Genomic DNA, 12,916 nt, shown 5'->3' on the forward strand with positions numbered 1-12,916 from the left:
TTATGCTAAGTGAAATAAGTCAGACAGAGAAAGATAAATACCATATGATATCACTTGCATGTGGAATCTAAAAAATACAACAAATTAGTGAATATAATATAAAAGAAGCAGACACAAATATAGAGAACAAACCAATGGTAACCAGTGGGGAAGGGGGGAGGGAAAATAAAAGGATGGGAGAGTGGGAGGTATAAACTATTGAGTGTAAAATGGGTGCAAGGATGTATTGTACAATGCAGGGAATATAGCCAATATTTTGAAATAACTGTAAATGGGAAGAAACCTTTAAAAAGTGTATAAAAATAAAACATTTTTAAAAAAGAGATATATAACCCCCCCCAAAAAAAGTCATCTTTGGAGTCTGCAGCAGTTGACATCTACCAGAAGCAGTGTGACACTAAATCTCAGCCTTGTTCAGCTCCCTTAGCATGACCTCAGCTCTCTACTGTGAAATGATGGTTAAAAGACTGGGCTCTTGAATAATGAATCCCAGTTTCACCACTAGTTATATGACCTTGGCCATGTTATTTAACCTTTGGTGGATTGGTTTCCTCAAATGGAGACATGGGTAATTTCAACACAAGGAGTTATAAGGATAAGATGAGATAATTCATGTAAAGTTCTCTGCATAGTCCATAAATGTTAGCTGATATATGTATTTTTTACGTCCAAGGAGTCCACTGTTTCTTTCTGTCTGTTTCATTCATTTCTTTCTTCATGAAAGAAATAACTCAAATTCTGCAAGACTGGGTTACTTCACTACAAAATAAAAAGACTGGGCTAGATGATGTCTAGCGTGTCTTCCAACTCCAAAAGGTCAGGATTATAATGTGTAGCTCTCTTTCCCTCAAATACAGTGTGTATCTCAACCTTCCATGGTGCTCTGTGCATCTTGATTTCCCTGTAACTAGTAATAAAGGTTCTGATATATCTCATGATGTTTTTAATTTTCTCAATGTATACTTGGATTAAAATCCCACTGTCTGTAATGTCATTTATTGGAGTTTTCTTCAAATTAAAGCTTGGTTAGATTTAGGTTATAAAAATACCTAAATGGTGCCTTTGAGCCTTTTTTGTGTGTAAATTTTTACTGCTTTTTGGAATTTTCTAAAATTTAGAAATAGACATTTTTTTTCATGCCAGATGCCTTCCATATCAAAATAAGAGCCAAAGTGTTTGTAATATGTGTCTTTTCTGATTATAGTATGCTACGGCTCATGTGAAAACCATCAAAGTAAAACTTAAAAGGTTAGGGGAAATGAGAAATTAAATTGTGCCACTGATCCACAGACTACTGGCAACTTTCCTAAAAGTTTGCTTAGACTACCATTATAGAAGGACTTAAAAGTCTACTCTGCCACAGCTGGAAGAAAATAGGGGAAAGGAAAGAGAAATCGGTGCCAACTCTGAGAGACCACATTTTTAGTGTCTCCCAGCCAGAAAAGGTTGACCATAGATTGAAGATCATCGAGTGGCAATTTCTAATTCTTTGCCTCCTCTGAAGACTGCTGCCCTGGCTGTTCACTGAACTGTCTCTTTCCCTTTCAGCTTCCTCCATCCTTAAAAGGGAGAAGCGGCTGAGGACGAAGAATGTACATTTCAGTTGTGTCACCGTGTACTACTTCACCAGGAGGCAGGGCTTCACGAGCGTGCCCAGCCAAGGCGGCAGCACCCTGGGCATGTCTAGCCGTCACAACAGCGTGCGCCAGTACACCCTGGGCGAATTTGCCAGAGAGCAGGAGAGGCTCCACCGCGAGATGCTGAGAGAACATCTCAGGGAGGAAAAACTGAATTCTTTAAAGCTAAAGGTAAAAAAACCTTAGACGCTCACTTTTTTTTTTGCCAAACCCCCATCCTTACCTCACTTTGGTTGCATTAACCATTTTCATATTTAGATCCACAGATTAAACTGGGCATTTTCCACAACAGACTGTCTGCTGAGGCTTTTTAAAAGCGAAAACAATATGGTCGTGTCACTGAAAGCAGTGTGGAAAACTTACCTGACATTGTTTACTTATTCATCCTCAAAATATTTCTTTAGATCCTAGACCCTGTGCTTGGGCTGGGGCTATGTATTATGAAACTTAGATGTGGTCCCTTTTCTCCTGGAACTTACGTATCCATAGGAAAGACAAATATTAATCATGTAGACAAAATAAAATCACATCTTCGTGAAGTGCTATGAAGGGGAGTTGCAAGGTGTTATGAAAGTAAGTAACAGGGAATTGATGTGGTCCGGAGGTCAAGGAAGGTTTCCTCAAGGAAGTGACCGTTGAACTGAAATCTGCACAGATAGTTAGACAGGAAGGTTTGGCGAGAGTGGTTCAGGCAGCAGGGAGACTGGAGCTGCCTCGTGGCAGGAGGAATCACGGTGAGCACACAGAGCTAGCATGGCTGGAGCAGAGATGAAGAGAGTAGAATAACGTGGGGGGGGGGGTTGGGCTTTGTAAGTGTGGTTGAGGCATTTTTTTCCTCTTCATCCTGATGCCATCAGAAGTCGTACAGGAGTCTTAAGCATGGGGTTGGGGGTGGCAGGGTAATGTGATTCGGTTCATGCTATGATGTGAGGATAGTTTCGGGGCAGGGGCAGCCATGTTGGGGGAGCTTATGGAGTCAGACCAGGTAAGAGGCTATTACAGTGGTCCAGGAGAGAGATGGTGGTAGGTTAGATTAGACTGATGGTAGAGAGAGGAAGAGAGATGGACAGAGGGAGTAATTTAGGAAATAAAACCAACAGTCCTTGATGATGGGTTGGATAAGGAAGGGAAAGAGGGGGACTGTCAAGAATGACTCCTGGGCTTCCCTGGTGGCGCAGTGGTTGGGAGTCCGCCTGCCGATGAGGGGGACGCGGGTTCGTGCCCCGGTCCGGGAGGATCCCGCGTGCCGCGGAGCGGTTGGGCCCGTGAGCCATGGCCGCTGGGCCTGCGCGTCCGGAGCCTGTGCTCCGCAGCGGGAGGGGCCGCGGCAGTGAGAGGCCCGCGTACCGCAAAAAAAAAAAGAATGACTCCTGAATTTCTGGCTTGCAAAACTAAATGGTTTGTGGGTGATATATCTTTTCTCAATAACGAGGATATGACAAGGAATCCAGGAAGAGAAGCAGGTTCAGGCCGGTGGGCGGGGTGGGGGGTGGGCAGTGCGGTGGTGGTTATATAATGAGATCGTTTTTGGAGATACTGCTTTTGAGAGGCTTTTGAGTTATCAAAGTGATGTCTGGGAGAGGTCCAGGTGGAGATAACTATTGTTGTGCCACCTTAGAGCTTAAGTGGAGAGAAACACAGCTCAGAAAACCTTTTCCTCAACCGGAGACACTCTTTATGTTTGTATTGAGCCATCAGCCTATCAATATGTAGAAAATGCTCTCCCATCATTATCTAATAAAAAAGGAAATCTTTCTTAGGAAATCCAGAGTACTAAACATAAAGGATCACTGGTTAAATAGCAGAAGCACCGTAAGCACATCTGTGTTACCTGTACCTTTAGTTTCCAGTATGAAGTCAGTTGGCAGAGGTGTGATGTGTGTTTCAAAACACCTTGTTTTTATGTATTTTGCAATGTATGCATGTGCTTTGTTCCCAATTTACAAGAAGGCAGTTGCTTAAATGAAGCTAGACACAACCTAGCCTAAAGTGTGTCCCATATTTCCTTTGGTGGTATTTTTGACAGATTTCAATGAAAGTCTCTTAAGATTTTTTGGTAGCAAGACACTGTTACTGTTGTTCTCCATGATTGCTTTGCATGTAGCCTAATTTAATGATAATGCTCAGATTTGCTTCTGAAATCCACCCTCTGCCTTTCTAACCTGCTGCAAACCAACTCTACCCCCTACCCAAAGGGTGAAGTCATTCTCCAGATTCAAATATTGGCAGAACAATAGTGATGGCTGCTATTCATTAAGTGATTTTTATTTGCCAGGCATTTTATGTGTGTTTTTTTTTTTTGCGGTACACGGGACTCTCACTGCTGTGGCCTCTCCCGTTGCGGAGCACAGGCTCTGGACGCGCAGGGTCAGCGGCCATGGCTCACAGGCCCAGCCGCTCCACAGCATGTGAGATCCTCCCAGACCGGGGCACGAACCCGTGTCACCTGCATTGGCAGGCGGACGCTCAACCACTGCGCCACCAGGGAAGCCCTGCCAGCCATTTAGTAAACATTATTTAACCCTAAAAAAACCCCACTGGTAGGTAAATTATGAGACCATGTGTACAGCCGAAGAAAAAGAAGCACAAAGATGTTAAGTAACTGGCTCACTCAATAGAAAACTGGTTTTGTTATCTTGTTCCTTACTATTCTAAAATTAATTGATTATTCCCTATAGGCGTTGGGAAAGACAATCTCTGTACCTATAGGGAGTTGTCCCTTTCTGGGGTTTGGTACTGTGTGCAGTGGTTTTTTAACAGCTGGGGGACTGTAATTCTATCTGAGAGAAGATTTATTGTGGTGACCTTTTTTTTTTTTTTTCTTTTTGCGGTACGCGGGCCTCTCACTGTTGTGGCCTCTCCCGTTGCAGAGCACAGGCTCCGGCCGCGCAGGCTCAGCGGCCATGGCTTACGGGCCCAGCCGCTCCGTGGCATGTGGGATCTTCCCGGACCGGGGCACGAACCGGTGTCCCCTACATCGGCAGGCGGACTCTCAACCACTGCGCCACCAGGGAAGCCCTATTGTGGTGATCTTTGAAGCACATTGTACGTTCGATGACTATTAGGGGGAGCTACACACCTGTAGGGTCCTTCCTCCATACCAGGCAATGATATATTCTGATACTATATTTTGTATTCAGTTACTTCTACCCTTTTATTTTTAACAAGCTAAAGAAGAAGCAAAAAAGAGCCTTCTATTATTGATTCACTTTTGTCATTGTGCTTAGTTTTGGAAGTTGGAAAGACATTCATCCAAGTGGGTGTCATGTCTTGGTTTGTCATTGATAACTGAAAGCATGCAGCTTTCCCTTTTGGTGAAGATATAAACAAAAAGCTTTTGGACATCATCACTCCTTCCAAATGAATATCAAGCAAAAAGATAATGGGATTCTAAGGTGATCTGATCTGAGCCTCACTATACTGAAAGTATTCAAAAACTCGGAAGCACATGTCACATAAAACTAATGAAAGATCACAGCAATGTGGACTCACTGGCTAAAAAAATCTGAGGGGAATTAATGAAGGAAAACATATATTTTAATTGTGATTCCTCTAGTGTATTAACTTTTATGAGTTTTTAAATATCATTGACTATGCTTGTCTAAGGTTTAACTACCCAAAATCTAACATTAGCTATCCAAAAACATTACCTATCCAAAAATTTCACTCTGATACTTGAAATTTCACTTTTAATGTGACTTTTGTTTTGAAATATACCTCTGGCATAAGCAATGAAATGTGACTAAATTGATTCCATTTTTTTGACTGGAGCAGCAAGAGAGGGTCAGTAGCTGAGAGAGGGGTACAAAGAGGAAAGGGAGGATTATTAAAGACAAACTTTGCCACTTCGGTTTTGCCTGGAGGTGGTCCTCTGTGAGTGACAGTGAACTGCCCATTGAGTAAGGAGAGAGAAGGCAGCATCTGACAAAAAACACTTTCCAAAGCTCTCAGTATCAAACTTTTTCCTAAGCCCTTGCTAGGAAATTCATCGGACTTGGAACTGGGTAGTTTCCTTCCTACTTACTTCAGAACCAACAGCCCCAGAAGAGTAAGGAGAAGTTTCTCTTTCCACTCTACCTGTGCATCTTTCCAGGATGTCTCTCTAGGTTCTAAATAGTGAGCCCATTTATACAACAACACCTCCTCCCATGGGTCCTTCATAGTGAAAGATTAGTAAAAAGAACACAGACACGCATCTTGATGTTTCTTTATGTTTCTTTGGAAACAAAATAAGATAGAAATTTAGCCCGTCATTGTAAAATGTCTTCTTATTTAGTGATTCATCTCTTAATCAAATTATGAATTAAATATACTAAGAAATAATATATGCAATTAGATTTGTAGAACAAATCCAATTTTATTTTGGGGGTTCAAGTGTGTCTTTTTTGTTGTTGGCATTGGTGTTCCAAACATCGCCTAGAAACAATTAATAGAGAAAGCTTATTGAATAAAGTGCATGTTTCTAGAAGAAATAACTAGCTTTAGATTTCTAAATTACAGAGCACAGTACTTTTTCCCTGTCAAGCCCATTCAAACATGTTGTACTCTTCACAGTAATCAATGCAGTCATCTTAATACTATACTTTTTTCCAAACTAAGTACTTAGATTTCATCATCTGCACCACATTGTTGAACAATTACATTAGACTTTATTCCCATTTCACATGGGTCTGTAAAATGCATTAGGCGGCTATTTATATGTTTCAAAAGAGCCTTGGCATTCGAATTGCCTCTGGGGTTATATCTTACTGGATTCTACTACCTTGGTGTAGGAAATGTACCTTAGTTTTCACAGCTTTCACTGGACTCTCTTTCTCAATGTATTTTCAACATTGATTGTTTTTCCTCTCCTTTCTAAGGTCAAGGCTTTCTCTACTCTTGTACCATTTCCAGAGGCTTTCCAAGGTTACACAGTTTTCTCATGTGTTCCTTGACTAATGCTTGGTTGTTTGCTGTCTTTATTCATAAAAAAAGAGTTACCAGATGGTGACTCTTCCTTTAAGGAGCAACTTGAAAATATCTCTATCTAAATCTCCTTCGCCCCAAATCTTAGATTTTTGACTGTGTGTTATTCATTTAGAAATTTACCTGTACAATATTATAATTCTTCCTCTTCACCCCCAGCCCTGCCCCTTGTATCCTCTTAAGAGTCTTGTGATTTAACTAACCTACAAGTAAAGTTCTTAAATACCTAGGAGATAGGAGGCATTAGTGGTTTGTGAGAGGTGGTTGACACCGAATATCTCTAACCTATAATTTCAAAATTTGGGGATATGGTTTTAACCATTTCCTTATACTACAATTCTTATTAGATGGGTCAGAATCTGCTGATCTTGATAGTTTTAAGCTCCACTTATTCCTACAGAACTTCTTTGTCAGCCGCTGTAGAGATTACTCAGGAGCATACTTAGTACCAGTGCTTCCAGAATGCATCCCTCAGTGGAGGCCTGCTCCAACACTGAGTGCAAAGCTTTGATTTCCATTTGCCATGTCACATGTACAGCCTATTTTGACAAGAACAGAGAAGACACACCTAACCAAAGTGATGCATCCTGAGAGACTGGGCTTCAGCCCTGAGCAAACGCAATATATTTAAGAATAGGTTCTTTCAAAATATTGCTGGTATTTTCATTTAAATGGAAAACTTAAGCATATGTAATCACATCTCTACATTCTTCCTGTACAGTAAACATTGATCTTCTCATTGAGGAGAAATCTGTTGAACTGATTCTCCTGATTAAAATATGGGGTTCATGCAGCGGTGCACTGTAACCAGCTTGTAAAAATTCTTCACTAAAGAGGATTGTGCTCATCTCTTCCCCATGGTAGCTCAAAATCACCCATGATGGGAGTATTCACACCGTGCGACTTGCCAAACACAAAACTAACAGCACAATTAGACAAACAAATTCGACAACAAATTAGAAACCTCCCTCCCTTTTTTTTTCAGAGACCCAGTTGTTAAATATTTATCAGCACACTCTTGGATTCATTTAGCTTATTAGCTGCCGCTAAAAGAGGCAAAGTTTGTCTGAACCAGAAGGGAGGATAAAGGAATGTATGAAAAATTTATATGTCTTATTGTTGATATTATCATCTTTTCTAGTGACTTTTGGGGTGATATGTAAACCAAAGACTCATTGTAAATTCAGGTTGTTGAAATACTTATTAGCTGACAAAACAACCAAACATTTCTGGTTCTTCAAGGACATGATTAATCTGGTTCCAATTTGCCACCTGCAATTAACAACTAATGAGCCAAAGAATTATACTATAAGATTTGACTGAATATCAAAATGATATGAATGTTTTACTTCAGTTTGCCAGAGACCTTAATGACCAGGTTATCTATCCAGCTCGTAGCATGTAACCAGGAATTCCTTTCATCAAATACATATCGTGTGTGTATTTGCATATAAAAATGCAGATTTGTATATCCAGCCTCTTACTATACATCTCTGGCAACCCAAAGCACACTGCTTTTTAAAGAATTTTATTGTAGCATAGTTGATTATGGTTACCAAAGAGGAAAAGGGGGGAGGGATAAATTAGGAGGTTGGGATAAACATATATACACTACTATATATAAAAGCACACTGCTTTTTGAGAAAGCCAATTCCATTTTGTAACTGTAAATTGTTAGAAAGCTCTTCTTTCTGTTGATCAAACTGCTATCATCTAATTATACCTTTTGACCCTAATTCTGGCCTCTAAGGACATAGAATAAATCTTGTCCCAGTTCTCCAAACTCCAAGTGTTTGAAAGCAGTGTTGATGGACACGCAAATATTTGATAATAGGCTATATGGATGGGCTCCATGTGTCTCTGTTCTATAAGATTAAACATCCCTAGTTCTTTTCACTAATCCTGCTGGTTTTCAGACACTTTATGGCCTTGGTTACCTTCTTCTGGATATAATGCTATTTATTAATGTCCACCTCAAAATATGGTACTTGATCTGGACATTGTACTCCTAGTGGGATTTGTTCAGTATGTTACATTACATTCTCCCAAGTTGTGGATACTCTATCCACAGTGTGCACTAAAGGTACAGTAGCTTTCTGGACCTTAATCAATTTTTTTGTTCATATTATGCTGGTGGTAAGTAAAACAACAACAACAAACAAAAAACAAGCAAGCAAACACAGAAAACCCAGGTAAATCAGGTCTGCATCATCACATAAATTAAAACTTTTTAACATCTCCTGGGCAAGAATCCTCTTTAGTGCTAGACATGGTGTACAGAGAGGGCTCAATAACGTTTTGTTTTTTATTTTAATGAACCTAATCTTGTCACCTGAAGATGCGATTAGCCTGCCTTTTAGTTATTCATCCAATATATTATTTAAAAACTATATTTAACAAGACAGGGCCAAGTTCAGGATACCCTCTCAGAGTAGTGACCCTCAAGAGGAAAAGGGGGAGACTTTCCTGTCACCACCCCACAGCGACCTCCCTGGAGATTCCTTGCCAGGTGGGTTACTAATGCCGATAGGATGTATAGGTGCCACATCCCTTATTGGTGGTACAAAGGAGCCGAGCATCGCTGTTCTTTGAAACATTTTCAACGTTTCAACTAACTAAAAATCCATGCATTCAACCATACCATTATTAATCATCTTGTATTCCATCCTTCCATGTACAGAACATAAGAAATTTTGTCAGAGAATCTCAAGACTAGATCACTGGTTTTCTAATTATGTTCCATGGGATCAGAGCTCTGGGTGCCTCACTCTTGCTTTTGTCTGTTTTATATGTTAAGATTCTTCATGGGCTTTAATTTGACAAATGGACATTCTCTCCCTAGTGAGCCCAGGCAACAGTCACTGTTCCCTCTTTTCACATGTACAGACCATCTGTTTAAATCATCTTTTCTGGAATTTTATCTAGAATTAGCACTTTTTATTTTTTATTTTTTTTAAATTTTTTATTTTTTTTTGTGGTACGCGGGCCTCTCACTGTTGTGGCCTCTCCCGTTGCGGAGCACAGGCTCTGGACGCGTAGGGTCAGCGGCCATGACTCACAGGCCCAGCTGCTCTGTGGCATGTGGGATCTTCCCGGACCGGGGCACGAACCTGTGTCCCCTACATCGGCAGGCGGACTCTCAACCACTGCGCCACCAGGAAAGCCCTAGAATTAGCACTTTTTAAAATAATAATTCACATGCATTTTGATTACCTTTTAATTCCTTTCCCTATGACTCTTCACAGATATTTGACTGAGCAGTCATAACTTTAAGCTTTTTCATTGCTCTAAAACATGAATACCCTGGGCCTAGGTATTCTTACATAAAACAGCTGAGTACACTTTCACTCTCTCCCACCTCTTGTTTTTACATGAAATCCTTCTTAGCTGTTTTCCCATTTCTTGTTTAAAGGTTTTTCTCCTTGATTGAGACTGTGGAATCAGAATAAGAAGTAAATAATTCTACTTTGTGTCTTTGTATCTCCCCTCCCATTTTATTTGTCAATCATTTCCCCCTTCCCACTGCTTCTATAACGTGCTCATATATTTTGTTGCACTTACCACACTGTATCATATTTGTTACATGGCCATCTCCCCAGCAGACTAGAAGCTACTTAGATGGAAGCACTGTTATACATATGTAAACCCTGGTACCTACTACAGCGGCTGGCAGCATAGCATAGTGATTAAGGATATTCATTCATTCTTTCAAAAATATTTATTAATCAATTAGTATGAGGTTGCAGTTAACACAGTGCTGGAGATAGAGTTATGAGCAAGACAGATATGGTCCTTGTTCTCAATGTATTCACAATAGAATGAGGGAGATATACATAAAGCCAATTACCAACACTAATATATTACTACAAAATTAGGCAGCATACTATGCTGATTAAATGCAGGCCAGGGTAAATGAGTTAAAAGTCAGCTGAGGAAATCAAAAGTAACACATTATTTCAACAGTGGTAGCTGTCACTTGGACCAGCTTCTTTTGCTGGCATATCTATTAGAAAGAACACCTCCGCAAGCCCACAAAATATAAACTCAAAGGAAATGCTAACTGGTGAGAATGCCATATCTTCAGCTGGCTTCCTGTCTTCTTTTTTGAGCTCTTGTTCTCTGTATATGAGTCATATATTTTTTTTATTTCTGAATGAGCTAATTATAAGGAAGCTTGTCTGCTCTTTGCCTCCTGCCCTTCAGTGCTGAGATCAGCTCTTAGAGGGTGACTGCAACCATATCCTTTTCTTTTCTTCTATACAGGTTTCCTATTACTCTAAGAATTTTCACTCCAAACTGGTCTCGTGAGCCTGGCTCAAGCTTTGGAGTCAAATAGACTTGAGTTTGATTCTCAGTACAATCACTAATTATCTATGTAACTAGACTTTGGCAAATTATCTTCTCAAGGCTCCAGTTTTCTCCAAATACCGTATTCTAAGGCATATATATGGAATCTAAAAAAAAAAAAAAAAAAAAGAAATGGTACTGATGAACCTAGTTGCAGGGCAGCAATAAAGATGTAGACATAACGAATGGACTTGAGGACACGGGGTGGGAAGGGAAAGCTGGGGCCAAGTGACAGTGGCATGGACATATATACACTACCGAATGTAAAATAGTTAGCTAGTGGGAAGCAGCAGCATAGCACAGGGAGATGGGCTCAGTGCCTTGCGATGACCTAGAGGGGTGGGATAGGGAGAAAGAGAGGGAGGCTCAAGAAGGAGGGGATATGGGGATATATGTATGCATGTGGCTGATTCACTTTGGTGTACAACAGAAACTAACATGGTATTGTGAGGCAATTATACTCCAATAAAGATCAATTTAAAAAAAAAGAAAAAAGCACTGTTGCAAAACAAAAACAAAAGCTCCAGTTTTCTCAACTGTAAAAATACTTCCTAAGATTGTTTGCAAATCAGGTGAGATAATTTACATAAAGTATGGAGGGAGTTCAGTACCTGGTTTTAAATATATGATAGCTTGGGCCATTCATTATACATATCATCATCATTATAATAGGCAGGAATCAGTGTTTGTGGAATTAAATTATTCTTTCACATTCTTGTTTCCACTGTCATTGTTACATGTGTTAAGAACTTTGTAATAACCAGGAGATTTTATTACTAAGAACACCTTTTAACCACTGAAGGGAAGTGTTTTTATTTTTGTGGGTTTTGTTTTGTTTTGTTTTTAACATTATAGTCAATCCACATTTTCAGTATTGTTTCCCTCTCCATAATCATTTTGCATTAAATTAGTTTCTTCAAGCCCTTAATTCATCAAAAAGTTCATCTCGTAGGAATTTACAGTGGAATATATCTGCTACATGCTATAACCCCCCCCAAAAAAAAATTGAATGCTGAGTTGATAATCCCCTCCCCCACACTCACTCACTCCCCCGCCTGACCTGGTACTTGATTCAGGATAGTCTGAGAATCACTCCGCCGATTCTGACAGTAATGTGTAACGTGTCCCATCCCGCAAATGTATTTAGATGGGCAAAGGTTTTACTCTGTTGAGCTTTGGGAACTGTTTACTCATACTTAACAGTACATATCAGACAGATTTGGAAAGGTAAGATGTTTCAATTCTGTTTAAGAATTGTTATAGTCTTTTCATTTGTAGAGTGAGTCTGGACAAGTTTACACAGTGGCTCAAGAACTAAGTCCTATCTTAAGTAGCATCATTGGAACAAAGCAAGTACACACACACACACACACACCTTAAGATACTTCCCATACAGTATAAATAAATGCACATATATATGAGATAAATATAAAATAAGGATCACTAAATCAAATTATGAGTTAAGTCATTACTTTTCACCTGTAAAATGGCTAGGGCAGGGGAAGGGAGATGCTACTTTCTGAAAACCTGATGTTTATTTACTTTTTTGTTCTTTGCTTATGGATCAAGACAGGAAGGGATGCCACACAAGTTCAGCCATTCTGGCTAATTTGCAAGCCAATGAATGCATCATGTCTGTCCCATCTCAGGCCTTTGAAGCTGTTGTTGCTCAGTGGGGAATACCTTCTGCCTCCACCTGTTCAGCTAACTGCTACTCCACCTTCAGATTCAAGCTTGGATGTGAAAGTCTACCCTCCTCACCCATCACCAGCCCCACCTCAAGGTGGCCCTCCTGCATGGTTTCAATGCCTTGTGTTCAAGCTCAGCTAGGAAATCCTTATAAATTGGATTAAAATTACTAGATTCCTCTTCTCTTTACTCTAATCCATTGATTTCAAGACCCATGTCTTGTGCACCAACACACTTAGAGCCTAATGTAAAATAAGCACAAAAGATTACTGAATATA

The 12,916-nt window shown here is 40.0% G+C and overlaps 1 protein-coding gene across 1 annotated transcript in view; it reads left to right on the top strand.

Moving 5' to 3' along the window:
- The window catches only part of CSRNP3 (cysteine and serine rich nuclear protein 3), a 69,807-nt gene that overhangs the window by 50,137 nt on the left and 6,754 nt on the right, over positions 1-12,916 (top strand). The window contains exon 2 of the mRNA XM_060107130.1: positions 1,549-1,808. Coding sequence (XP_059963113.1) covers positions 1,549-1,808 — 260 coding nt within the window. The remainder of the gene's footprint in view (positions 1-1,548; positions 1,809-12,916) is intronic.

Source organism: Mesoplodon densirostris, chromosome 8 (assembly GCF_025265405.1).
Source record: "Mesoplodon densirostris isolate mMesDen1 chromosome 8, mMesDen1 primary haplotype, whole genome shotgun sequence".
NCBI classification, from domain to species: domain Eukaryota; kingdom Metazoa; phylum Chordata; class Mammalia; order Artiodactyla; family Ziphiidae; genus Mesoplodon; species Mesoplodon densirostris.